The 27,968-nt window shown below is 40.1% G+C and overlaps 1 protein-coding gene across 2 annotated transcripts; it reads right to left on the bottom strand.

Annotated features, from left to right (window-relative positions):
- Positions 1 to 341: 341 nt before the first annotated feature.
- STAM2 (signal transducing adaptor molecule 2) lies at positions 342 to 27,456 on the bottom strand. Of its 2 annotated transcripts, none has more exons than XM_063341354.1 (14): positions 27,202 to 27,456; positions 18,355 to 18,439; positions 15,455 to 15,530; positions 15,135 to 15,230; positions 12,205 to 12,351; positions 10,457 to 10,526; positions 9,533 to 9,719; positions 8,591 to 8,685; positions 7,783 to 7,865; positions 7,511 to 7,598; positions 6,633 to 6,687; positions 5,961 to 6,114; positions 4,308 to 4,477; positions 342 to 4,085 (listed from the first exon to the last, which is right to left on the bottom strand). In XM_063341354.1, exons 1-14 carry the CDS (start codon positions 27,239 to 27,241, stop codon positions 3,854 to 3,856), a joined length of 1,578 nt encoding a protein of 525 aa, XP_063197424.1. In that variant the 5' UTR covers positions 27,242 to 27,456; the 3' UTR covers positions 342 to 3,853. The 2 variants fall into 2 exon arrangements, with proteins under 2 accessions (XP_063197424.1, XP_063197425.1); XM_063341355.1 differs by lacking the exon at positions 27,202 to 27,456 and adding an exon at positions 25,194 to 25,306.
- Between the last annotated feature and the right edge of the window lie 512 nt (positions 27,457 to 27,968).

Genomic DNA, 27,968 nt, shown 5'->3' with positions numbered 1-27,968 from the left:
TTCTCTCGCTAACCCCCTGAGCCGAGCACACAGGCACTTGGGGCAACGGAGCACTGCTCCCCATTTAGAAGAGCTCGTCAGCAGAGGTGACACACAGCACAGCTGCGAAACGCCGGAGCAGAGCGCTGGCTGTGCTGACAGCCTGCGGGAACACGAGGAGCTGGAGCCCGCCGGGCTGGTGGCCGAGCCCATGGGTGTGCGAGCCCAGGGGGGGCTCCCGCAGGGCAGCAGGGGAGGGCTGCAGCAGGGATGCTCACACGACTCACGGGGCTTCTGCCTCACCTTCCTGGCAAGGACTTCGCTACGTCGCAAACAGAAACTCTTCACCCTCATCTGTTAAACAAACTTTGTTTTATTCAGACAAGGCAATGCACACATATTGCAGACAGGAGGCCAAATGGATATCCCAAGAAAACAGATCCCCTCTTCTTAATACTGCAAACTCTTTAAGACAATTTTCTGCAAGAACTGTGATACATCTATTAACCAGTACACATTCACCTTAACCCCCTGACAAAACAGAAGTAGAACCTTGTTCTCAATTCCGAGTCCAGGCATGCCATCTGTAGCTGGCCAGGTCACCAGTAAGGAGATGTTACAGCGCCGGTGACGGGAGCAGAGCCGTGAGAGCTCAGAACCTGCCCCAGGCTTATTTCCTTTCCTTCCTTTTTTGTTTTCACCAATTCAAAACAGTTTGAATCAGCTTCACATAAAATTTAACTGGTAAGAACCATAAATTCTAAAAAGTTATTCATTCGTTCAACAGACACATCACAGTGTTCAATGTAAGCGAGAGTAGTGCCTATTATTTCTTAGAAAAGATGCATAGATTAAAATAAGGAAAAAACCAGTATCTTCCTATCAGAAAATAATTCCTGTGAGAGATTGCAGCTGCAGCCATGTCCCCCTCAGCTCTCCTTTCTTAGGGACAGCCTTCAAAAGAATTACACTGTGCCACAAGTCCACAAACACCTATGAACAGAACCTGAAGTAAAACGAACACAGAACATTATTTTTAACGTTTACTTGTTACAGAAACAACTGGATTTTTTAACATTGTAATTTCAGTACCAAATTAAACAGACAATCCATTTGTCACGTCAAGGCTGTATGAAAGACCACAATTCCTCAGAACACGTCTCTGCATGGCGATATTACAGACAAATTCAATTGCTGCTGTCAGCTGACTAACTTAGACATAATAGGTTGCCAGCTCATACTAGAAGAAAATTTTTCTAGTATTGATATTTTCAACACCCATGAAACAAATATATTACAATAAAATTCTCATTATAAAGTTGCAGAGATTTCTATGTTAACCATTAAGAGTTTCTATGAAAAAGCAGAAGTTATCTACTGTTGATTCCTGATATAAAACAGTAGGTAGAAACCTAACGTAGAAATCTGAAGTTAGATAAATCCTTTGGCAGCATGTTCAGTTACAATCAGGCCTTAAAAATAAATATGATAATGTATAGAAGTATGAAGAGAAAAAAACCAATCCTATTAACACCAAAACCCTCTAAATACACTATTTTTATAATAATAATTAAATTATTTTACACTATCTACAAGTTGCATATCACAGAATTAGGAATATAAGAGATGACAGAGTGACAAATCCTGCTTTTATAAAATTTCAGGCTTTAACAGTATGCATATATGTAGCCGTGTAGAAAACCTCAGACAAATGAGTATATACATTATTTATATTTAATAATTAACCGAACATAATCAAATCACATCTGTCTAGCCATCTCAATTTAAGATACTCAGTATTTCTGCTGGATCAAAGTCTTGAATCCAATAAAAATACCTACCTTAATCTCAATTTACCATCCAACATGGAGAAGCTATAGAAATGACAGCAAGGTTTAGCTTGACTACATACCAACTTGGAACAAAGTAAACTCTTACAAAAAAAATAATCTCCAAACAAAAAGAATTTTGATCAGCAGCATTGAAAGTAATTATTCTTCTTAAAGAACACGAGGAACAAGTTATCAAAATACTTCAGTATTGCAACAGGTGTTATTGATACTAAGCTACTTCAAGGGGAAGGAGAAAGACAAATTAAAGTCACATCAAAAGGAAAGACAAAAGCTTCCTTCCAATTGCACAAATCTAAATAAAAAAAAGATTTAAAGGGCAGGTAAGGAACACCTCATTGCATAAGCATGAGGCTGCAAATGAATAAGGTCATGATACTAAATAATTAAATAAGAAGTAAAAGAAGTGGAGGTGGCGCTGAGTGAAGGGTGTTTTTTATTACTCAACAACAGTCTGCAATCCGATAGTTCTCATTTGGTAGAAAATTTATACACCAAACATACTTATTTAGACATCTGGGAGTTTCATGCATTTAATCAAGACGTTTTTATCAGTGATTTGCTTCCACTGTTTTCCCAATCTAAAGATTACTACTCATCATAAAATTGTTAAAATAGGTATAAACATGACTGTGCTAAAGTGAGTAGGTATATAGAAGAATGAAGTGATTTTTTTCAGAGGCTGAAACAATAAAATAAAGAAATCCCACATTCCTGAAAGATAATTCAGCTCATCTGCTCCTCTTGTACAAACCCCACCCATTAAAAAAGTGCATCAGGGAAGAAATTCTTAGATTTCTTTTCTTAGCCACCAAATGCTACGCTTCCACGGTTCCAAGGCAATTCCTTTTCTAAAGACTCGTCTGTCATTTTCAATACGCAGCCACTCCTTGTATTACGTGAGGAGCACAGTCCCACTCACAAAGCACCTGTATTCTGCCCGTACAGGTAGTGCGTTAAACACACCTCTTCCAAATGGTTAAGGAGTTTCTCCGACTGTGATGGGCATTTATTTAGCCATGGAAATGGTGGCAGAGAAAGGAAATCCAAGAGAGGCAAGAACCTCCTGGTCCCATAAAAATGATTCCTGTTCCACTCGGCTCCCTATCGGAAAGGGAACAAGGCAGATTCTCACAGTCTTAAGCTTCAAACATTCTTGAGCCCCTCCTTTACCACAAGGAACTACAATACTCCTTCACTTCTAAATACATCCAAAAAGGAAAAGAAAAGAGATTCTGTACAAGTTTCTGGCTCAGCACCTTGTATCCACAGAGTGCCCACACAGTCAGCTGGGAGCATCCCTCGCCTGCTCTCGCAAAGGAGACTTGTGCTTGCAGTGCCACCTCCGTCAAAAGACACAAAACTCCACCTGTTTTCTTCAAGAGAAACACATCACCAGGTCTCTGTAGTTTCCCAAAACCTAATAGGCAGCACTGTAAAAATCTCATTTCTCACATTTCTGTAGGTACATGGTCCTTGCTGTCACAATATCAAATCATTTTCTCTTCCTTCTCTCATCTGCTGAACCCGTGCAGTTGTTCCAATTACGCAGTGCACATCATGTAAAGCTCGCTACAGCAGCGCAGAGAGAAGGTGGTGCCTAAATCAGCAGAGATTTCGTAAAGCCACTTGGACAGTAAGATACCAGAAGAGGCAACGCATAACAAGAGCAACGCATAACAATGATTAAGCATCCTCAAGTTTTCAGAAACACGTTTAAAAGAAAATTATTTCTGGACAATATTTTAACTTAAGATTCGCAAATGGTATTTCTTGAAACCACCGAAATAAGGGCTCAAAGTAATCCGAAATTATTTTAAACCATCAGCTAATCTAGTTCAATCTATCTTTATGCAAATGCTTAACAATCAGGTCTGATGCATATTTACTCCGCATCACCCTAATGCCATAAGTTGGGTTATTTAAAAGGAAGATGTATTTTGATATCCGTGACAGGTTTCCATAGAAATCATTAGGTCAGGCAACCTTTATTCATTAATTCAGAAACATGAGCTGGTTTGGTTTTAAAGGAGAGGCTGTTGGTGGTAATTTGTTTGTTGCTGTAGAACGGAATGGGCAGGAACTGCCACGGGATACCCTGGTCCTTGAGGCAAACTGGATGTACTGTTCTGGTACGCCGACATATCCACTGACATTCCCATCTGCTGCTGGGTGTAAGCAGCTGTGCTGGCAGCTGACGGAAGGCCAGGGGTCTGGTTCACATACGTCTGGTTTAACACAGAATCCGGTCCTGGGCTGCAACAAAACAAAACCAAATCTAATGCTGACAAGTTCATGTCTATTTATCTGATAAGCAGATTTGCAAGAACATTGCTTAGTTCAAAAGCGATCTGCATGTTTTCAAAATGATCAAACAGTATTACCTGTCACTGAAAACATCCCAAGAACACACAACCTCTAGACAAAGTAGTAAAATTACTCTCAAGAAGGCGATTTAACAGTTTGCTGAAGCGATACCTGAGATACGCAGCTTGAGCTGGCTGAGTTGCTCCAGAAGAGTTTATACTTTGAGGCAGAGACCTCAACTGCCCCATCTGATCAGGTCCTAGGCTATAACCTGGGGAAATGGTGACTTGGTGAACACCCTGGATCATGTAGTTTCCACTAGGTGGCTGTACAGGATATGACTGTAAATAAAGAAAAAAACCACATTGTATACCTTTTATGTTCAATTAAGTAGCAGCAAATGGGGCACAGAATACGACACTGGACAAATACATCAGGGTTCAAAACCTGAATGAAGGTCAATTCATTTTTTCCAACAAGGTTCTAAAACCAAAACACGTAACTTACAGCACGTAAATAGGCAACCTTTATTTCATCAGAGGGTACCTTTTCCAGAAATGCACTGTTAACAAGGTCAGTGCTTAATATCTGGAAGAAGAACCTTTTGTATCACATACAAGACCTCTGTGCCTCCCAGAAAGCTTCTTTCTTTCACTCTAATTTGCCTTGTCTTTAAACGTTCAATCCTTATATATTTTGAGGCACAGAGTCGAGTAGGAAGATGGGCACCACACGAGATTTGTTATTTAACACATTTTGGAAATTAAAACTTGAGAATATTCTAAGACACATAACACAAAAGGAAGGCAAAACCTTTAGTTTCTTGTATTTCTGGTTTAAGATAATGCAAGTCTTCACTCAAAATTCAGATAGAACAGGTGGTATAACATGCTTCGTCTACAGAACTGTATGCTGCTCGTTGGTTTTGCACTAAGCTCAGCATGGTTAGCATTACCTTGTATTTTTTACCCCTGGAAGCCCACATCTTGGAAGAAATGGTAAACTCCAGTTGCCTTTTGGCTTAAATTACTTTTTAACCTCCAAATATAATGAATTTTCCATCATTACCAGCAGTTAAGGACATGAAATTACTTTTAACTGACATATTTTCAGATCTAGCAGTTGCCATGGCAACTATTCTTTTCCCACTGAACAATTAACATTAAAGTAAAATTCACTTAAAGTAAAAACACTCATTCTATGCTTTCCCCAAAAAGGATCTTTAAAATCTCATTCTCCTCCATTTTTGTTTTCTTAAAACACCAACATGGCACATTAGAAATACTGTAAAACAGTTCTGAGCAACTACACCCCCTAATACAACATGTTCGTTTCTTAAGAACAAAAAGAGAGCTAAAAGCAGACTAGGCTTTCTATACTTAGAAAAAGTACGCTGCACTCATGATTAATGCACTAATATTAAAGTTCACTCACATCCCCACTATTAGATAAGACAGTAACATTTTACTTGAAGACTGAGGACATGACTAACAGCAAGAATATCCACCAAGCTGCTGAAGCACACAATTCTAACTGTAAAAAATTAATCACGGAACGAATCTTTAAGTATTTTCAATAGAGTATCTTTCTGTTAAGTAGGGCAAAATTAACAACTATACCTTACTGTACAAGCAGGTAACTGCAAATTGAAGTACTCTGTTCTACTGTGTAAATGGTGTTTTATTCTAAAGGCTATAAAAAGTCACCAGGCAATGTCAGATTGTTCGTAGGCTAGCAAGAAAGCATACACTTCATTTTTGCTGTCATCTTTTAAAATAGAAATCTATATTGGGAAAGTCTCTATTTCCAGAAAGGGATACTGACCTGCACTGAAACGCCAGAAGATGTAGGTGGGTATTGTGCAGGATGGTGGAGTTTTGAGTAGGCCGAATACATCGGTGTTTCATTCATCAGTTTGTTATAGAGCTCCAGAGCTTCTAGAACTTTCACATTCAATTCCGACAATTCTGAATGTTTTCTGTTTCAAAACAAATATATGCAAACACTAAGTTTCTCTAACAACTAGTGTTGGATGGCAAAAGAGTGGTTCATTAAATAGTTCTGAATATGCAAGAAAAAAAGCAAACTTAAAAGGCAGACAGTGAATTTCTTACACATCTACATTCTAACATCGCCATTCTGTTTTTTACACCATGGGACTGGAAGGAGAGTCCAAGTTGTGAACAACTATTCTTCCCTGGCTGCAATAAGGCAAGCAACTCTACAGGTGTTGGTTAGCTTTTCTTTTCACCCCCAAATATGCCTCGGAGTCTGAGGGGGAAGAGGTGACGACAGCACTGAATAGATTTTCCTGTCGTGGAGGACAGTCAGCAGCAGACTGAAAATACCGAGCTCTAGACAGAGTGCAAAAGGCTGCAGTCAAGAAGTGCCAATATAAAATGAAAGTTAAAAAAAAAAAAAAAAAGAAAATTAAGTACAACTGCGCAATTTAACGTAAATCATAGTAAATAATGCAGAAGCTACGTTACAGCTCACCTATCTATCTCTTCCAGTTTTTCATCTATCATTGGACCCATCTGTTGACAAATATCTGTGAAGACAAAAAGTGTCAAGGTAGTTGATGTCTTACACAATTAAAATTTTAAATGCAGACAAAGAATACTTTATCCAAGTACCCCAAAATAGCATATGAAATTGGAGAGTGCACCTAGTTATCATGTGTGTCCCATTCCTCCAGCCCAAATAGACAGGAAAAAATATTTTGGTTGTTCTGCCTTGTCAACCTCTCTCTTCTTTCCCTCTACCCTCTCAAACAAAAGGCTACTGACGAAAAACATGGAAAATTTTGCATTTCTGCTTGCACTGTGCAAGACCTATGACTGTCACCTCCTACTGGAACACCTAACCTCGACTGCCTATGAATCCATCTCGATCTGTTGTACTGTACGGCTTCCTTTACCTTCCCTTTTTCCACTCCAGGAACTCTCCTTTTTTAATGTATGCTCAATTGTTATTACACACCTTGAACTAATTGGCTCCTAAGCGAACTGAACTTTCTCTCCCCTCTTAGCCAGCAGCATTTTGGAGAAATTTTGACACAAAATTAATTGCTTGTTTCAAGCAGAGTTTTTATATGTAGATGGATCTTGCAAAGATCAGGCATTGCACACTAGCTGGAAGTTATGCAAATTACTCTGCTAAACACAGAGTTGGCTTGGCAACTATTAGAAAATTTAGAGTTATACATATAGCCCCACCCTCCCACTGCGAAATAAGCTATTCTGCAGCACACTATTAGTACAAACCACGGTTTCTCTAAGCCTAAAATAAATGCAAAAGAATTACCAGCTCAATCCACAAAATATAACTGTGAGAAGAAATACAAAACCTAGGTAACTTAGTGCTCAAAGTACCTTCTGAATCTAGCAGATCTGGAGAATCAAGCTTTAAATCTGTAGGATCTATACTCTGAAGTACCTGCAGTGTTTTATCCATCTTATCCTGAAAGGCGAAGAAAACATTTAGAACAGTTATTTTTGAAGCGTGGCAGAGACTGTTTTAATGTTCCATTTTTAAAAAGAGTTCTTTATATAAAAAGAGTCATCTGCTAACATTCAGTAACAAAAGAATGTTTCAACCGATGTAAAATCTCAGCAATTTTTTTATATTGAAAGTAACTGCATACCTCATCTATATAAACTGGCTCAGGTTCTACTTTCTTAATTTCTTCTGTAGTATCCTCAGGAACAGAATTTTGATCCACAGTTGCTGAAAGAACAAACATTAGTTTCTTTTCTGCAGCTGTGTTACTATGCTAACTTAAAATACACATTTTTCTCCTTGCTTGCCATCAGATCTTTAAATCAGAGAAATCTGAAAAAGTACTTGGAGCAGTGATGCACCTAGCTGGTGGAGAAGGGAAATCGTTCTGACAAGCTGCTTCCTTTGGGCTGTTAGCCTGATTGTGAACCTGGGCCCGGCAAGGGAAAAACTCTTGAGTCATATTACCATCTAAAAAACACCTCCAACACATACACAGTTACTTTAAGCCAAGTCATAAGCGTTAAAGATTTATTTTGGTATCATGAGTACAAATAAAGCTAACAATGTGATTCTTACAAACCACTGACATGGGTATGGATGTTCTTCTATACTAGGTCTGATGTCTGAAAAAAAGACTTTGACATTTCAAATGGCAACTTACTGGATTTATATGCAATATGTTACTGACAGAGAATTATGGTAAATTGAACTGAATTTCTATAACAGGAAAACGGTAACAACTTAGAAGATAATTAGAAGATAGAAATCGTTGAAGCGAGCTACAGCACTGGTATACAAGTGCTTGCTTGTTTGAAACAAGGGCAGGATTTCTCTTTCAATTCTTTCCTTGGGCTGATTTCAGGAAATTATTTTGCTGATAGGCTAATCAGTAGTTCCACCATAAGCCCACCTTTCTAAAATAATCTGTCAGCTTTTAGTAGCCAACTTACCTGCCTCAGGTTCCACAGTTAAGTCAGAAGTCACAAAATTAGATGGAAACAGTCCTACTCCTCTATGATTTTCACCTTTCCACCAATTGGTGTCACTGGGGAAATAAAGATATATTACAAAACTCTGAACATTAACACTAGCGTCAGCGACATATTTTGGGCTTTTGAAGGAAACCTGTGATATCCAATACACTGTTTCCCTGTGTATTCAATAACGAAGGCAAAGGAGAACATTTGCAGAGACGAGCAGCAAAGTCAAAAGAGCTGCCAAAGGGCAGAGGGGTGGGAGGAGGGATGAGGGGAAGTAAAGTCATTTGGTAGCAATCACTCAAAATTTAACACAACTCTTCAATTCTTTAGATTGATTAGATGATAGCCCATTACAGCTTCATCTAAAAGTTTACAAGAATTACACAAGCAGGGACTAACATTAGAAATATAATTGATCTGTCACAGTCTATTAAATTGTAACAGCATTAGCAGGGAAGAAGTTCTGTTTCTTAGCTATCGTTGGGGCAACGGTGATAACAACAATAATTATCTTAAGTGTTATTTCTTCAGTTTTATTCTTAGCAAACCTGGTGCTTCATAGCGAGAAATTTAACAATTTCTGGAAGTAGCTGGAATTTAGCACTGTAATGTGTATGTATATTCTTATGACATACGTTATAAGTAACAAATGTTTATCTTACGAGCTACAACTAAATTGGACATACGTATTGAAATACCCAACGTAATACAGTAAGGTTCTCCCTGCACCAAAAATGACTTGAGGTCAAAAACTTAGGGTATGGAAAGAATCATGAAAGACAAAGGGGTTTGAGGGAGGCTGGAATGACAATATACATTTCTGTATGGAAAAAAGCATCCGAGGAAAAAAACCACTATCCTGAGAAAACAACAGTTGTGGAATAAAAGCACTTTCATTGGAGTATATTATACCTGTCATCCAAAACAAAAATAATTTCTCCACTTTTAAAGGTGAGCTCATTGTCCTCGACAGCTTCAAAGTCATACAGAGCTCGCACCTTCCTCGAGTTCTGATTGTTTTGCTGGATTTCTGCAGATGGGTACAAGGATTTAGTTTCCATTTGTTGCTGTTTCTGCTCTTGCAAGGACAATTCGATAGCTACAATTAGAGGAGGAAAAAAAAAAAAAAGGTTTGTATATTTTTTATCACTGTATACAAAGGCAGTTTGCTTTCCTAATAAAAAAAGAAAAATATTTATTGCTATATTATAAATATGGTGTGTATCTGCATCTTTACTATTTTACATTGAAAATGCTTGCTCCAAACTACTAGCCGTATTTCACATTTCAATAGCTTTACTCTGCCCTGCAACAGGATTAGAAGACGAGATGTGATCACACACAAGTTATGAAACATTTAAAAAAACCTTCTGCTTTTCATAGTACAGGCCACTACTTGAAGCGGCGCACACACTACTAATGTCAGTAGCATCAGTAGCACGATCAGAAATACTGATAAATTCTTCACTATGACAGCTGAAGAACAGTAACTACATCTAAGGAAGAGGAGGAAGAAGAAAACATTTAAATGTTCTGAATTTTTTCTTTGAAGCATCAAGATGAAGGCTAAAATAAAACATGTGGGTGCAGAAGGGAGAAGACCAAGCTCTCTGGAGAGAAAGCAGTCACCAAATAATGCTCATGGCTACGTGATGGGGCAGAATATCTCTCACCCCAAATCTTCATAAGAAAAACACCTTCAATGACACAGTCCACTAATTCCCAACCCTTGCTTTCCATTCTATGCAGCAGAAGAGAGTACAACTTCCTATTTCCATGCATTTTAACCAAACTTCTAGTGCGCAAGTCTAACGCAAGGCTGTGACTAACAATTACCTTTAGCTATATCTTCATCTTCTTTGGTTTTACTTAATGATGAACCATTCTTAGCAGCATTTGTGGTAGCCTGCAGATGTATTAACAACAGAGTAAGTTCAGGTTACAAAGGAAAAAGAAAGCTCTATAATTATATACTTTAAAAAATTCGTAGTAAGTTGTTCCTGGTTAGCTGCCCTACTGTTGCATTTCTTCACTGAATCAAGATGACACTCGAAGAAAAAAATTCACTTTTCAGAATCTCGGCCAGGTTTTATTTTGTTTTCAGCAAGGAACAAAATAAAATAAATAACAAGATCTAATTTAAATAGCTGATCTCATTTAAATAATCATTTTAGTCTCATTTAATAAAGTGAGAATACTCATTTAATGACTGCTTTTTCCACCTTTGTCCGCCGGGCCTCCACCCCTCCCTTCAAAAGGGAAGAAAAGTTCTTTGGAGTCCTACGCTTGTGAAGACCCAAGTTTTAAGTAGCAGCTGGACTCGCTGAAAAGGGAAATCTCTCTCTGTATTACAGCAAAAAGCCACCCTCTATCTCTGCTGGTAGGACAATGGGAAGGAAAAGCAAATGCACATCAAGTTGGGAGCTGCTGACTTAAATAATACGAGTCTCCACAACAGCATAGTGAAATCATTCTTACGAGTTTTCATTCTGACAAGGAAGTCTTCCTGCGCATAACAGGAATGAAGAATCTCGTTTCAGATACTAGCCATGTCTAGGACTTACCAATGGTCCTCAAAAACAATTCTGTACAAGTGTACCAAATACTAATAACCTCAGATTTGCTTGTTTGAAGTAAAGTTTATGTGGTAAAAACATCAAGACGTCATTTTACATGCATTTACAGGAAAGGAAGCATAAGGTTGCCAGTACTCTAGATCTTACATGTTTCTGCCATATGTTTTAACACGTATCCTACATTTAGAAGTGAAAACATCTTTGTGGAGGAAGGAAAGATTGTAAAAGTAAAAAAAACCCTCTGTTTAATACAGAGAAAAGTAAACTTCATGTAAGGAATATGTAACAGAAGCCGCAGTTCTAATTTTCAGGACTGATCTTCACCTGACTCATAATTAACAAGAAAATATTTAGAAGAATCAATAATAAAGCACAGAAAAAAACCACCTGTCATCGTATCTGCCAGCTAGAAGATTAGGCATAATACACCACCAGAAGTAAAATACAAAGGGTGAGGTTAGGGATTGGTGCACCCCACCTACTGCAGCGCCAGGACAATTCACGACACGGACAGGTAACAGCATGCACAAGAAATGGGGACTCGGAAGAGGAGAACGTAGCACAGATCACCTTCAAAAATGTCTCAGTGCCAGATATTGCCCTTTGTTTTGTGAGACACTGGGAAGAAAAATGAAGGTATGTGCTCTAAGTCAGCAATTAGAACCATGAAACACCAAGTACAAAGTGTGGGTGTAGAATTGCTTCAATTTAAGGTGGTGACAGCTCAATGAAGCTCTAAAAATCATTGGAACAAAAGAAGGATCAAAAATGAAACAACTCATAAGGGCATCATGAAATAGCCTTTAGCCTGTTCTTAGGAAGGAAAGGACGTAAAAAAGCAGAATGAGTAGAAGTGAACCTCAGCATAAGGAGGCAACCAAATGAGACCAAGGATCGTACTCTCCTCTGATCGAAAGCACCAAAGATCTCATTTGGACAGCTTTTCATTTTGTTCTCTGACAAGAACAGTGAAGCTAACAGTACCACATATCCCAAATCAGCTCTTACCTGCGATCCAGCTGCAGGAAAAGTTACACCTTCTTCTTTTAAAGACTTAATAGTTGCAGATATTAAGCTACATTGCGGGTCTTTCTGAAATTCTTCTGCCCACTCCACCATTAGGGTTTTCAGCTTTTCACATACTTTTGGATGGGCCTAAGAAGACAAAATTGCATAGAAAGGGATGCTTGTACCTCAAAATGAACAGAAACAGTTATTCCCTCTCAGCAGAACTTTGTTACCAAAACCATTTTACTATAAGTATCCTTAATAATTGCCTTGATTATAAAATTTGGAAGAGGAGAGCCCAAAATATACTGTCTTTTATACATTACAGATAGCATGTTTGGCTTCCGGAGCGCCATCCTTTCATTGGGAAGCTGGCATAGCTCTTTCCAACACCATTACCCCTGTGCAGCAACAGACTGCAGGTAGTTCAGATTTCCCTGATTCTATCAAACAACTGGTTATTTTAAATCAGGGCTCCTTCAACCCTTCCAGCAATCCTCTGGCACAAATTCCCTTGCACAGCCAAAGCTCAGGTCTTGCAGGCAGCTCACCTACCTATACTGCTGTTACTTTAGTGGAGTCCATCTTAGGTGCTTAAGGAACAGTTAAGGAATAAGACTGACAAACTTTTTGACTTTTCAGATGTCAGCCATGTTTCCACCTGAGTAGTTTTGGAGAGATTCAGGCTACCACGCTTACGCCAACTTTTCTGCACCTCTATGTTAGTTACCCTCCATTTTACCTCAATTTTCTCTTCGTTGCTTCTAATTTGTATTGTTATTCCCCTCCCAACCACCTAAGTTGGTCTAATATAATATACTGTCTTTCCCTACAAGACAATACCCCGTTGCTACCTTTTATGACCTCCGCTGTCTTCTCCTCAGATGCCAGAACACATTTCTCCCTGTTGACTTCTCAAGTGACACGATCTCACAAAACACGATCTTTGTACCATCTTTGTATGCACATATGTATGTATGTCTCCTTGATTCAGATTCTCTCACAAAGAGGAGTTACGCATCACGTACAGTGCCACCCAGCTCACGGGGACAGTTTATACTACTAGCCCTGAATTAGGAACTGAGGTGGAGGGACACAGCCTGGTAAAGGAAGACATTTGCTTGCAGTGGGGGCAAACCAAGATCAAGTTCATGCTCTGCCTGCAATTCCTCTGGCTCCCACATCCTTCTCTAGCCTCTTGCACAAAAGAGCCTCTACAGCTCCCCTTCCTCCACCCTCGTCCACAGGATTTACAGCTACTCTAAATCCACACAGGACCATGATTTCATTCAACACGGCAAATTTTATGTGCTAACAACCTCACCTGATGTGATAATCCACCTTCAGAAAAGCAGGTCAGAGTCATGTATTACTCTACTGTATGGTTAAAGAATACCCTTTGGAGTATACCTCAGTCACATTAAACATCAGCTGCTGTTAATCCTGTAATAGCCTTCAAAAGATTACTGGAGCAAAAAAGAACAACTCTTCAATAGAGCAGCTAATACATGTGAAGGTCACGCCAACACTGTGAGGGTTAAACATGGACCAAAGCGCTTCAGACTTCCTGGTTTTGTTGACAGTTGCTGAAGAGACTATAGTTTAAACCCAAAGGACCCAAACTAACCGCAGGATACCTGCTGGCCAACAAGGGTTCTGGGGCTGCTGGGCTCACCTACACCTGCTTCACGTGGCTGGTCTGGATGAGAGCCTGGGACTGCACAACCGCGGTGCACGGCCAAGATCTCTCATTTGAGTGCAGTTCAGACCACACTGTAAGCCTGCGCCTCCCATGTAAACATATGCTGAACAGGAAGAATGTTGTCAATTTTGGGCTCAAGTATGCATTTAATTGAAAGAAGAGATGTAGCTTGATAGGCTCAGCATCAGCACAAAGACATTTGTGACACCTGTCTGAACTAATTTTCTTTTGGAGAAAAGGGAGAAAGTACAATTTTATCAGCCCTCTGAAGATTATTCCCCCAAGCGGTCCAGGGGTAAAACATAAGTATTTCCCAACAAAAAAATAAATTATGCTCCAGTAGACTGTTCTTCAGTGGATTAAAGGTTTGTTTTTACATCCATGAGTGCTGTCAGACCATGAAGGTCAATGTTCTATTTCAGAATGGACCATCGCTAATGAGAACAAAGGGGAGGACTTTAAGACCTATTTTTCCACACAAAGCGAGAAACAGAAGAGCTGTGAACTCATTTTGCTTCCCAGCAATTTTATTAGTTTCCTTAATTGCTTTGCTCCACCTCTGATGATTCCAGGCCTCCCATATATTTGAAGACAAACTTCTTTTTAACCCATTAGCCATTTTTGTCTTCAACTGGAGCAGTAATTAGGGGAAAGCTGTTGCTGCTTATTCAATTCATTGCAACCAGATTTAGATCCCATCAGTTGCTTTGACCCTAACCATTTAGGTCTTCCTTTCTTGGTTACCTCCTCATTCAGCATTCTGAGAATCTCTGGACACTATTAAAGTTGTCTGAAGACTTTATTCTTTTCCTTGCAAAAACATAATTTAGCAGTTTAACAGTTCTCATAGGTTTCCCTTTGCACTTCAGACCATGAATTTCATTCAAGCCAAATAAAAACTCTTTTCAAGAAAAGCTGCCTTCACCATTATCAAATTAATTGAGCTTAGAAAGAGTCCCTGATGTTAATTAATTGCTCATGTAATTTTGTAAAAATTTGGAGTAGGTATTATCAGCCTGTCACTTCTTCAATACATTACGTTTTCATAGTAAGAATTACACAAATTTCAGTGATAAGACAAATAACCATCAGTATCTGCAATTGCACCCAAAATAGAAAATGCATATTAACTAGAACGTTAGTTTTGCCAATTCTTTGCTATGCTGAGACAAAGCAAAGAAGTTCCCAAAATAATTACCCCCCAGTACTTAAGTTTATAAAAAATTACCTTATTTATTATACTTCGAGCTTCACTAGCAAAATCACGAGAACATACTTCTAAGTGAAATATTTTTCCACAGTTTGATACACAGGCTCCTAAAAGCTGACAACAGAAATACAATTGTGAAAATGTATGACAACAATGAAAATAGTCCAAAATAAAAGCATACATAAAAAGAATTAAATTTAATCCTCCGTTCAGCATGCACACTCTCACTGACTTCTACTGGAGATATATATAGGTATTAATTGATCAGTACACATTTATAATAGCTGCATTACATAAAAGAACACAAAGTTTATTGAAAATAGTGATAATCTACTCACTGTAAGTGCTTGCAAAGCCACATGGGGAACTTTATGGTTTACTCTCTTCATGATGGCTTTAAGGCAATCCTTTGCTCTGAAAAAGGAATAAAGAAACTGAGTGATAAATGCGACTGACATGATCTGCAGAATGAACAATACCAGATACTCAAGTTGGGCAAGCAAACAAAGCTGGGTCTATTGAAAAAAAAGTAACCTAACCTGAACTTTTCCCAGAGCTGGTCTGGAAAAAATATTTAGCAACTCGTTTCTTCTTATATGTCTATTGGATTGGAACAGACTCCATTTATACTGGCATTTTGTATTAATTTCCATAAAACCGCTGACAGGTCATAAAGGGAGCAATTGCCATTGAGTTGTGGAAATTGATTTGAAATAGACAATGAAAGAAATGTCTACATAAAAAAAGAAAGGAGGAGCAGTAATGATTAAATAAATGGTCATTTTACTGGCTACTGTAAAGGGTCTCTATGATTTAATTTAAAAATTGCGCTCACAGATTGTCAGCTCTTGGATCCTATTTTCAAGACACTAAGGACACAAAGATTTTATAATTTGCTTCAGTAAAATACGAGATAAGTTTAGAACAACGATTAGCACTCTAAATGTTACTCTACTAAGGAGTTTCATACTTAAAATGAGCATTAACGGCACGTACCAGGTACACTGGCTGAGGCATATGTAAGGCTTCTTTAACACCACTATTTTGAACCTCCTAAAAACATGAAATCTCTACATAAAGGGCTGACGCTTGAGCTGCTGTATTACCGAAGCACAGAAATGTCTCTGCAAGGCTGTGTTTCTCCATGTTGCCCAGCGACCTCAGCTGGAACAACCTGTGCTCTTCACCACTAAGGCTCTGGTTCCCCGGTCACTTTATGCAGGCACAAGTGAAAGCCACCAATGAAAGTAGTGGACCAAACGCCCAGTGTCCCTTCCTACAGCAATGCAGTCCCCTTCCCTTCCTGACTGAGGCTTTAGCAGTGCCTGGATCAAGGAACTGATGTGGCTGAGCACGTGATTGCCCCAGGAATCCATTGCACGAGGGGATAGAGGAGATATCTGACTACCCTCTTCAATGCAAATTCTCTCTCTCGTCAATTTAAAGTCGTCATGGAATTGCAACCTTAGGCAAAGCTTAAAAAAAAATGTGCGTAAATGAAGCCAAAACTGTTTCACTGTTAACATAAAAAAAAAAGATGTTTGTTTCAAGGTTTTGTTTCAAAGGATGTCTGTTTCAGTGTATTGTGTGTAAAGTAGCGAGGAAGATTTTATGCCCCTGTATTAAACAAGCTAATAAATTGCATCTATATTCTCATTTTGGTTTACAGCAGTAGTCTGGTTTTGAACAAATTTTCTGATCATTCCCACATGTTGCACATTTAGTTCACAGTGGCATTTTGTGCAAGCAAATTAATTTCCTTTTGGAAGAAATTAAGCCAGAAGCTCCTCTGTGCACACCAAATGCGCTCCAACACCTCAAGGAGCCGTTAGAGGCAGAGCCAGTGACAGGATCTGCAGACAAATTTGCACCAATGCTGGTGTGGATATTAAGTTTAGGAGAAGAGATTAAACCAGTTCTGTAGGGGGGAAAAACCCCAAACACCTCGAGCTGCAAATTAGATGGATACAGCAGCTTCAGTACCAACCGCTCTGGTTTACACTTCCAGCCCCAGCCTGCTGAGTTACTTGGTGATGTACACACAGCCAGAGAAATATGGGTTTAGTCCTAACATTGAGTATGTTTGGTGATAGTTAATACACCAACCATCCAACAAAGTCAACATACTTGTTAAGCTATATATTTATTTAAGGGTAGGCAACAATATTTATTGTTTTCAGAAAATGGCTCTTACTGAAGGGCAGGAGGGAAAAAACTACACAAGATTGCAGTACAATATGCTAGCAGTAGTGGCATTTAAAAATTCAGAATTTAGGATTTTATTGTATATATAAATATATATATTAAGATTTAATTACATAATTATGTATTATATTTTGCACGTTTGATTAAAAAAAAAAACCAACATCCTAAATTTTTTTACCATCTCCGCTCCCCAAAACAAGTAGATTTAAAACAATCCCATCTACTAAAGTGTTCTGGCACTGAAAAAAAAATAAAGAATAGATTTTTAAGAAACGACATTCTGTACTTTTCTTCTTCAGGACTAAAGATTACCAGATTGAATAGATCTGCTAATATTCCTTGTGGGACATAATTAATATAAAAAGAACTTTCTCAGTGTAATATTCTTAAACATTACTTATAAGTGATAAAAATTCTAAGATCAATTAATAATTCATCCTATGTACTAATTCAGGTTTACTTCAAAATTTAAAACATCACTCAAAAAGATTACCTTAAAATTCAGCAAATACTTTTGGCCATTATAGGATCACTGAACTACCACTCAGGCTAAACTGATTCAGATTGTTCTGTGTTTTGATCCCAATTTTTCCCCCTTTTCTCCACCATCAGTCCCATTGCTCCTAATGAATAAATACAGACAAATTTCTCATCATAAATAGCTAACTGTCCCAGCTTGGTAATTTTCTGCAAAGAAACTAGTTCACTGTTTCCTGCTGGCACAGTTGCTTCTTGAAATTTATGCAAGATCATTAAATACGAACAACTCGGTCTACTGTGCAAAACTCCATAAAACTTGGAATGCACTCAGCACATACAAATTGCTCTACTAGAAATCCTGTCAGAACATTTCTTTCAAAGAATTTTAAAGCCAACTACATATATTTGTAGAGCTTGCAGAAGTGTCAGATTGGTAGCACTTTTTGCATATCTGACTACGCTGAGCGTTTTGAGATGCGTTCTCTCTGAAACAGTATTCTTCTTCCTCACATGAACATGAAATTACACGTTGTAATGCTGAGGTACAGCTTACCCATTAGGAGTACTTCCAACTTTGTCACATATGTCCATAATAAGACCCCAGTCCTCACTGGTGGCGTATTCATTTGTAGCCTTTTCTATAAAGAAAACCAAGACTGATTAAGTGTAATACCCCAATAAGTCCAGATTCTAGTCAACAAACAGTGACTCGGTCACACACACACACACAAAAAAAAGACTCCACGGACAAAATACTGAGAGGCGGTGTGTTCTACAGATTAGCGCTAATTCTTGCTATCTTGTAAAGCATTATGTACCAGTTTTCATATGGGAAGAACAGCACAGGGCTAACAGTTGTGATAGGTATTTAAAAGATCCAAAAATAGGAACAACTCTTGAAGTGTAATATTGTAAATGATGAAAAAGAAACTGCTTCTGTACAGTTTGTTTAACTCCAGGTTTAAGTCACAGCCCTAGTTTAGATTTGCTCAAGGTCTTCTAATATTTGCATGCCGTTAAATATTTTGCATGGATGTTCCAAGGAAAAGAAAAAAATAAATCTCTTTAAGACTCTAAAGGAAAGCCATCTCCTAATTCAACACACTCATTAAATATTTTTTTCTACTAGATTTTTCAGGAAATCTAAACACCACAGCAAGTGTTGAGAAAAATAAATGGCATGGAAGGATGAATAAAGAACACAGAAGGGGTCAAGAAGAAACAAGACTGCTCTATCAAAAGCATGTATCCCTACTTAATATTTGCTGCATATGATTCTATATATTAACTGATAAGGCTTAATGTTATTTATTTGTGCTTTCCTTTTAAATTTTGATTAGAGTCATGTTCTTTTAATCACATGTAAATATTACAGTTCTATTAAAATAGCTTGTAAACAGCAAATTAAATATTTTATACATTGCTGCCTTAGCATTTAATTTTAACCTGATAATTTAGTATTTTAACTAAATTCAAAGATAAGTGCTTTTAGATTTTTACATTATGTATTAAACCCAGCAGAATGCACTTCATAATCATGGCAATATCATCACCAGTACTTCTACAGAATTTTACTTTGGTAAGGGAAGCCACTAAATCCCTTTGGGACTGAGTATTTTAAAGACTATTTAGTAGATTAAAGCAGAACATAATGGTCACTCACTACCAATGTGATGGTGTTCTGTGATAGCAGCTGTTCCAAAATTACACGGTTTGCTGACAGCAATACTACAGCAGGATAAACCCAATTTCATGTGTGCAATTAAGCATCCTTCTCTGCTAATCAGCTTCACTACTTAGTTTTGCAGTCAAAAGTTGCAACAATGCTCAGGCTGGCTCAGCAGAAAGGCTTCCACAAAGAAAACGCAAGCACAGCAGCCAACGGTGCCCCGACAAATGTTTTATTACAGATGTAAAAGCAGATCAAGAAGGAGGAATAGAAATTTGCAATTTTGGGCATAGGTTATCTTCACAAACTAGACTCACTACTTAGAGGAAGCACATACTGTATTGAAAGCATGTTCCTACAGCAAAAACCTTCTTTAAAACTTATCTGTAAAAGACATAATTGTTAAATTTTCTTTTAAGTGCATCAATATTTTTAGGAGATTAACACAAAATTCATTGCTCGTTCTTGAAAATAAATGAGTGCCGGCAATTTTAAACACTTTAACATTCAATTTCTTAAAAGAAAAAAAAGAATCAAACAAAAAACACCTCCATACGCACATTTCCTGGATCTACGTACCATAATTACTGAACAATCACAAAACAACACCATAATGCAATGTTTGGTGACAGAACTTCAGCCTGGTGTTTCCTATGAAGTTCTGCCAGCTAAAACTGCTTTTTAAAAGCATTGCCTTGCACGTCTCCATCCCCAGTGGTGTGAATCCTCCCATCAAAACTAGTCAGTCAAATTAATCCATCTCATCAAATGACAGCAGCCATCAGTTGTGCATATAAAGCCATCCCTCCAATGACAAATAGAACCGACAAATCTAAGCTTTCCTCTTCCCTTCTTTCTCTCTGCTACTCTCCCTTTAACAAATCACGTAATTTACTTTTGGAGAAGTTATTTTTAAAAAAAAACATAATTGCATCCACAAAATACATATAAGATGGTTTGAGAAGACACACCTATCTGATTCGCTAGTAAAAAGCACTCTCTTCTAAAATAATCACAGCAAAGAAACAAACTGAAATAGATACTTAGACATAAAAATATGTAGGAAATTTAAAATTACTCTGATCGTTTACAAGACAGTCAAATGCAAGCTTGTAAAATGACCCTGCAGTGTAAACACTGCAAAACCAAGCGCCTCACTTTGTACATGCTGTCACGCAGATCCAAAAAAAAAAAGATTCCCCACAAAGAGTGCCAGATAAGAGACAAGGTAAAACAAGTGCAGTGGGGCAGCTCAGTGGGGCCCCAGCTCCTTCAACCTGCCGGGAGGCATCAACAGCTCTCCTCCCTCTATGGTGCTGGTTAAGTAGACATAAGTGTCACTTCTGTCCTCTACAAAAATTCAAAAGCACTTGCCAGAGGATATATGGAAGTTTTCCTGGACCCTTAGAGGAAACCAAAATCAGCTTTGCCTGCCGTGACAGATGTCCCATGCTACCCTGATAAACTCTTCCACTGTCAATGGGAAGGCTTAATATTTACCAGCCTTCAATGAGAAGTGTTCATCTCCACACCTTCTACACCGTGAAGAACAGCATAGCTTCCATAACGCTGAGCTCTACTCACTCACAGCTCCTGTGCTTTTTTCCTCCTCTCTCCCAGCCAGCACATTCGCACATGGAGGCACGTCAAACGCAAACTCTTGCATCTCCGCAGCCTGTTCTCGGAGCAGACGTGGTCCCGGTGAGAATATGAAGGCTGCCCTATGGCAAACTCTTACAACTTTTGGTTTCTTCCCTGCCAGCATGACAAATTTAACAGCATCTGTTTTTTTTGCTTAACATGAGCTCCAGCTGAAGAATAATCTTGAAGGATAACTACTTCACAGATGCTGAGACATGGACTTTCATCAGAAGAAACAGATGTGTGAGGATGTATTTTCCAAGATTTTTTCAGTGCTAAGAGAACATAAACTGTAAGAAAACGCTATGACTTATATTCTGTAGTCCTCCAATTAATGAAGGAACACTAGATTTAACTTTTACAGAAATAATGATAAAAGCAAAATATGCTTCTTTTTATTGCTGCTTGGTATATTTTTAAAATCCCACAAAGAATTTAAAAAACCCACAATTAATCATTTTTGACTGGATCAGCTCCCTGATCTGATTGGCCATGCAGCTGCACGAAAAACTATGCCAACACAAGAGAGGAGATAGCACTAAAATGAGCAGCTGGGAAGGGGATAGGAACTGTTTACTGGTATTACTGCCAAAAGAAGAAATGCTTGTCAAGCTACTGCCTTAAAATACTGTCACCAGCTCTTCCAGAAAAGAAGGTAATGCTTCACCAGGACATGCTAAAGTCAAGTTTTTCAGGACTCTCCCTCTACCACACAACATCCAAAAGGAGAGCTGACTGTCACCCTTTCCAGCCTAACAGCACTAGTTCCTCTCCCCCTTTTTCACAAGAAAGGGATGGGTAATACACAGAAATAAGACCAAAAGACAGGAAACAAAATACTATGAGGACTGCAACTGGGCAACACGTGGCAAGCCTCAAAAGCCTCCCTGTTTGCATCTTTTCAAACATCAAGCCCTCAGTCTCTAAAGATGCTGGCATAATGTCAAAGTGTCCCAGATCGGCATTCATAATTAAGTGTCCTACTGCACATCCAACTCTTAAAGGCCTGAAAACACCAGGCAGAGCTGGCAGCCTCCATCCCTCGCAGCTTTCCTACAGCCCCTCTCTTCAGGCCTGCTGCACTTTCAGCAATGCACACCCAGCACTGGGATCCCTCAGGTTTGCAAATGCAAAAGCAACACGCCCCATCTCCAATACAACACTGAGAATTCTGCAGATATGCCTCAGAGTGGCATATGCAATGGCAAGGAGTAAGGAAAACAGCACGAGCATCCAATCTTAAAATACCTACATGGACATGAAAAGGAAGAATAGAAAGGGAATTGCGAGAACCTCACAGCCCCCAGAATTGCCTAAGAATGATATGAGCACCCCAAAAGTTCTGCAGAAATCTCTGCCAATGCAACAAATGTGACACACTGATTCCTACCAAAAGTGTATCACACTGTTACACAACAGAAGTCTCTCGCTGACTGCTTCTGCTGGAAATCTATATCCCATTTAACATACAGCATTAACATTTGACACTGACACAGCGAAATCAGCAGTCCTGGTCTGATGACAGCCCTACCTTTATGCTGCCTAGTACATATGACCTTCAAACTTACAAAATATTTGTTATTCCAATAATAACAAATTACTGAACTCCCTTGAGCCAAGCTTGCCAACAATGCCAAATAACATGTCAGTTAAAACAAAAATAAAAATACTAGAACATAAGTTTTCTTCACACCTGTGTCAATTTTTGTGCTAGAAAGAGAAAATAAATACTCGAGCACCGATTGAGCACAAAGAGCTTTTCAATTTTGTATGGCATTTGCTAAAAACTGTGGTTACTCAAAAATTTTTAGAGACTGATTTTCCCCCCAAAGCCATGTGAAATAGAATCTTGTCTGCACATAAATATTTCGACTTCCACACAAAGCCATTCTAAGTACGTAGAAACAGAGTTCATATATGAAAAATGAAAAATAAAAAAAAAATAATTGAGGACTACTCCAGACTGCTGTGTTTTAGAAGATCAAGCAGAACCACATGGATGAAAACCAGAAATTTAATCCCACACGCCTTCATCTGTGTACTTTGCCTTTGTATAGCCAAAGTAGAAAATTCTAGCTTTGATTTAATTAGTGATCATAGACATGCTGACACTACAGTCATATGACCTGCATTTCCAGTAACACTGCATGGTCCTTTCTGAAAAGGCACCCCTAATTGTAATGATCCCAGGTCCCTACTCATGTCACTAAATTTTATATTCTAAAAAAACTGGATCAAAGTAGAATATTAAAATAATTTTTTGCAGTGTAAGTCCATTTCACTGAGAGGGCTTTTTGAGATACGATTTTTGCTTAAAAAGCGAGTCTGAGATTTTGTTTCTTTGAGTCAATTGGCCAATAACCTGAAAAGCAAGCAATTCTGTTTGTCAGACAATCTGCAAACTACAAGAAAAACACTGAGAAGAACAAGGAGAGATTAACAGAGACTTACACTTTAGAGCCTGGAAAGCACCAAAATTAAAGTTACCAGCAGTTGCATGCTATATAACAAAACATCCCTCATAATAGATTTAAAAACACAAAAAGTGAGGCTATGATATGTTAAAAAAATAACCAAGGCAGGGGTGGGGGAGCAGACCAGTAATCTCAAAAATGAGAAAGAAACGCCTTCAAATTTCAAGCTCAGAATTCAGGAATTTTAATCAGTCAGATCAAGGAAAAGCCACAGACTGAAGGCTGCAAAATACAGTCCCTACATTTAAGGAAGTGGGGGAAAAAAGAAACAGCCAAGCAGCACCCAAAAAAAAACGACTGGCTTGCTCTCAAACTGTAGACCCAACACTGAAAACAGGGATTATTACAGACTGAGAAATGCAGGGGAAATATGGTGAATTGTAACAGAAAGCAGCTACTCTTTTAGGCAGGCAAGGACATCTTACTCAAGGCTAATCTAACATCAATTGTCCGTTCAGACTGCAGAGCAACATTCCATAGGATGCCATGTGTAAGTTATTAGCTATGTTACTTGCAGGTTGATCCAAGAAAGCACTCTAATGAGGGCAGGGAGAGTTTACTCCCCAAATGTCTCAAAAATGGGTCTTGAAATCAATATTAACATATCTTGGCTGACACTGACAGCAAGGGTAAGGGTCTTGTAGGGAAGCTAGTGGAAAGTCGGAAGATATCATCAATAAAAGGAAAGGCTAAAACATAACATAAGGGGAAACACAAAACCTTGAGGACTGGATTAGGTAGAAAAAGGTAACAGTTAGTAGGACAAAATGCAAATTCTCACAGAGTCAATAAAATATTCTCCTAGAAATGAAGTGCTCAGTGGTTGAAAACAAGAAGGGAATGACGAGTACGCTGAGTTCTAGCACAAGAGGACACAGGCCACCAAGGAAAGGGAGCCACAAAAAGGCAAATACAATCCTAGAACGAAACACACCAGATAAACAGTTCAGCAAAGCACAAGGAAACATGCAACGCTATCATACAAGTTATCAGCTATCCATGATATGGCGTACAATTCTGGCTGCCAGTCAAGCTACACAGAAAAATACTTCCTACTCCCTTGATCACGTCAACAATCTTATGAAAGAAGGCTAACTAAACAAAAGATGAAAGGCAATAGGCTTGTTCTCTATTGAAGGAGCAACTACTTAAGAGATGAAGGTTATTTAAGAGGAAGGACAACGCTGGGAAAACAGCAAGTGCACATGAACTAACTATGAATAGATTTAGACAGGAAATTAAAAATCTTCTAACACTCTAAAGAACTGAAGTTTTAGGGTATCCTCTCAATAAGAAAAACAGATGATAGAAACCACATTCCTCTAAAACACTATTCCATAGGTTAATATTGCAACACTGCAGCTATATACAAAGCAACCAAAGCAGATGCCAAGGAATTAAGACTCTGCACAGCTCTGATGAAAAGAAAACATAGGGGTTTAGAACCAAGAAAGCAAAAACAGCTCTGGCCAAGCAAAAGAGTGTTTATCTACATTTTCTAAAGTGCCCCAAGAAAAGAGCAGTACTAGAAGTATGGTGTGACAAGACAGCTGGATTGACCTCACTGCTTGCTACTAACAAAAGCGGGGTCCTCTTCTTCCCATTCACCTTTGCAGGGGTGTCCTGCTCCTCGTTTTCACTGCCATTTCCCAGCCTTTGCTGAGCTGATTCAAGTCACCAAACGGTCGAACTCATCACCTTCACAGATGATCCAACTCACAAGCCAAGTGCTTTCTTCTGGCAAATTAGTTTTCTGCCAGAAAGAGCTGAATCAGCTCAATGGTGAAACCAAAAAAAACCCAAAACAACTACAGGGTGGATGGGGCCATGGAAGAGGATCTCTCCTTTCCAGCTGCATCAGGCAACCAGCCAGGCTCAACTCTTTTCTTGGTACGTACCTTTTTTCTTTTTTTAAATGAAAAACAAAACGTAAAAAAGTTAAATCCTGACAGATGCATATTAAAAGCATGAAAAACCACATGTGTAAATACTGCAAGTTAAAGTACAGACCATCCACATTTGATATTCTGGATGGTCTAATTTACAATGGAATAATAACTTTTTAAAAAGCTCCTAATGGCAAACAGAAATTTCTCCTGGCAAGGGATTGTAAGATTTGGCCTCAAAAATTACAAAGTTCCTATTCTGCTACACTTGTTTAATTGTAGTAAGTGCAGACAGTTACACTCAGTATATACCAGGCAAAATTTAAGAAACTGCAAGTGAAGAGAGTGCCACTTTTGAAGTACTATAGTCTTGAAGTTCTTGAAGCATTTCGGTTTGCTAAAGAATTGTACAAAGCTGGGGTACTTTTTGTACCCCAGTTCAAAAGTCTTCACTTGTGCAAATACATTACTTAGAGCCATGCGAAAGACAAGTCTGGCAAAACACACATAAAACTTCACAGGGTATTTCAAATAACTGGACTATGCGTAGCTGGTCTGGCAAGTTTCTACTTCCATTTCAATCATATGTCAACAATAAAAATCTCACAATGGTTTGTGAAAAGATAAAGAAGAAAGGAAATGGGAATTACACAAACTTTGCAGACACATTAAAAAAGCAGTGTAACTTATACCCAACAGAAAAGAGATGGTGTGGTAATAGGAGCGCTCACAACAACCTCTTCTATGTGTATACTTCCCCAGCCTTGACAAAAATCCTAAGAATGCTGAATTCTTCTCTTACCTAAAATTCCAGTGTAACAACAAATGTAAATCTGACTCTGGTATCTAGCTTGATTTAATGGCTTCTTCCAGTGCTTTGATCCAGAATAAGCATTGTTTACAAAAAAAAGAAGGAACACGCACCCCACCCCACCCCCAAAAAAAAAAAAGCAACACACAGAACAAGTTTGATGCTCCAGAAAGCACAAGACAGAGCAGAAGCACAGAACAAAACAACTGAGTCATCATCTTCATCCCGTCGATGGCACCAACTCCAGATGAAGTTGCCTCATGGTTTCGTAATGGGAAGAAATGTCCACTCAGGCATAACCTGATGTCCCCAAATCAGCCTTAGCATCAGGTACTGGAAGAGGCATAAAAATGGGCTCCTACTGCCATTAACAGAGCTGGTTTCCACCCTCGAGTTCTACCCCCAAATGACAAGCTTTACCGCCCACTTCACTCAGTGTACCGAGCAACCCACTGTGAAAGGCAGGAAGTAACGAGCCATCTCAAAGGCTGTAAAACTTTATACGTTTCAGCACGAGTGGACACAAAACACTCCCTAAACCTGCTGAGCGCAAAGGGGACTAGGCAGAGCCGGAGGCTGCCGTACCCCACCAGCCCGGTTTCTCTGTCAGAGCCGCAGAGGGCAGCCGGGGCAGCCGGGGGTAATCCTGTCCGAAACACACCCGTTTTCCCCTAAAGCTTCCCGGCGGGACTGTCAGCAGCTGCCAGCCCCCTGCGGCCTCACCGAGCAGGCCTGGAACCGCGGCCTCCACCTCCGCCGTTACTCTTTCCCTTTCAGGAGCCCAGGGCCCACCGCGGGGAGGAGGAGGCCGCCGCCCCGCAGGCACCGGCCCAGCTGCTGCTGCTGCTGCTGCTGCTGCTGCTGCTGCTGCTGCTGCTGCCGCCTCCCGCCCTGCCTCCCCGCCGTCCCGCTGGCTCACCCACGTCCTGCTCGAAGGGGTTGGGGGCGAAGAGCGGCATCTCAGCAACGCTCGCCCACCCTCCTGCCCTCTCCTCAGCCGAGACCGCCCGGCCCGCGGCCGCCCGCCCCGCCGCCGCCGCCGCCGCCTCAGGGCCCCGGGGCTGCCCCGCCGCGCCTAACTGCCGGGCGGAGGAAACGCTGCAGCAGCACCGCGACGACGCACCGGTCCGTCGCGGGGGTGCGGGAGGGAGCCGATGCCTCCCGGTGGGATGGGGAGGAGCGGCACAGGGAGGAATGGGGCGGGCAGCGGCGCGGCGGCGTCAGGCGCTCGCTGGGGCACCCCGGCGGGACAGGGGCCTCGCGGGGGCGGGGCTACCGGCGGCTGTGGGCGGGGTCCCTCCCCGGCCCCGCCTGCGGGGTGGAGTCGCTGTCGGCGGGCGCCATCTTGAGGCGGCGGTCGCCGGCTGGGCCAGGCCGTCTTCGTCCCCGTTTTCCCAGCAGCCGCCATCGCTCGGTTTCCCCCTCCCTGGTGCCAAACCCGATGTTAAGAGCTGCCTGAGGGCACGGGCTTTGCCGCCGCCGTGGGTGTGGGGAGGGGTGGCGGGCGGGGAAACGGCGCCCGGTGCTGTGGGAGTGTGGCTGTGGGGGGAGCATGGCTGAGGAGATGGTGGCCGGCGGGGTATGGTTGGGGGTGTGCGGCTTGTGGGGGGCTGTGGTTGAGGGGGGGCGTAGTCTATCCTGAGGGAAGTGGCCTACTGCCGGCGGTCCCCACGGGCAGGGAGGGGA

The sequence above is a fragment of the Chroicocephalus ridibundus genome, chromosome 7 (genome assembly GCF_963924245.1).
Source record: "Chroicocephalus ridibundus chromosome 7, bChrRid1.1, whole genome shotgun sequence".
NCBI classification, from domain to species: domain Eukaryota; kingdom Metazoa; phylum Chordata; class Aves; order Charadriiformes; family Laridae; genus Chroicocephalus; species Chroicocephalus ridibundus.
The sequence above is the reverse complement of the archived record's forward strand: the minus strand, read 5'-3'. Positions and strand labels throughout refer to the sequence as shown.

Bases quoted from the DNA above. Each gene is read 5' to 3' on its own strand.
- STAM2 (XM_063341354.1), bottom strand. From the start codon at position 27,241: ATGCCGCTCTTCGCCCCCAACCCCTTCGAGCAGGACGTGG. The intron at 15,531-18,354 runs GTAAGCTGTACC...TTCCTTTTTCAG, and splicing joins GTTGGAAGTACTCCTAATGG to AGCAAAGGATTGCCTTAAAG. The intron at 12,352-15,134 runs GTAATTTTTTAT...TTGTCTTCTTAG, and splicing joins CTCGAAGTATAATAAATAAG to GCCCATCCAAAAGTATGTGA.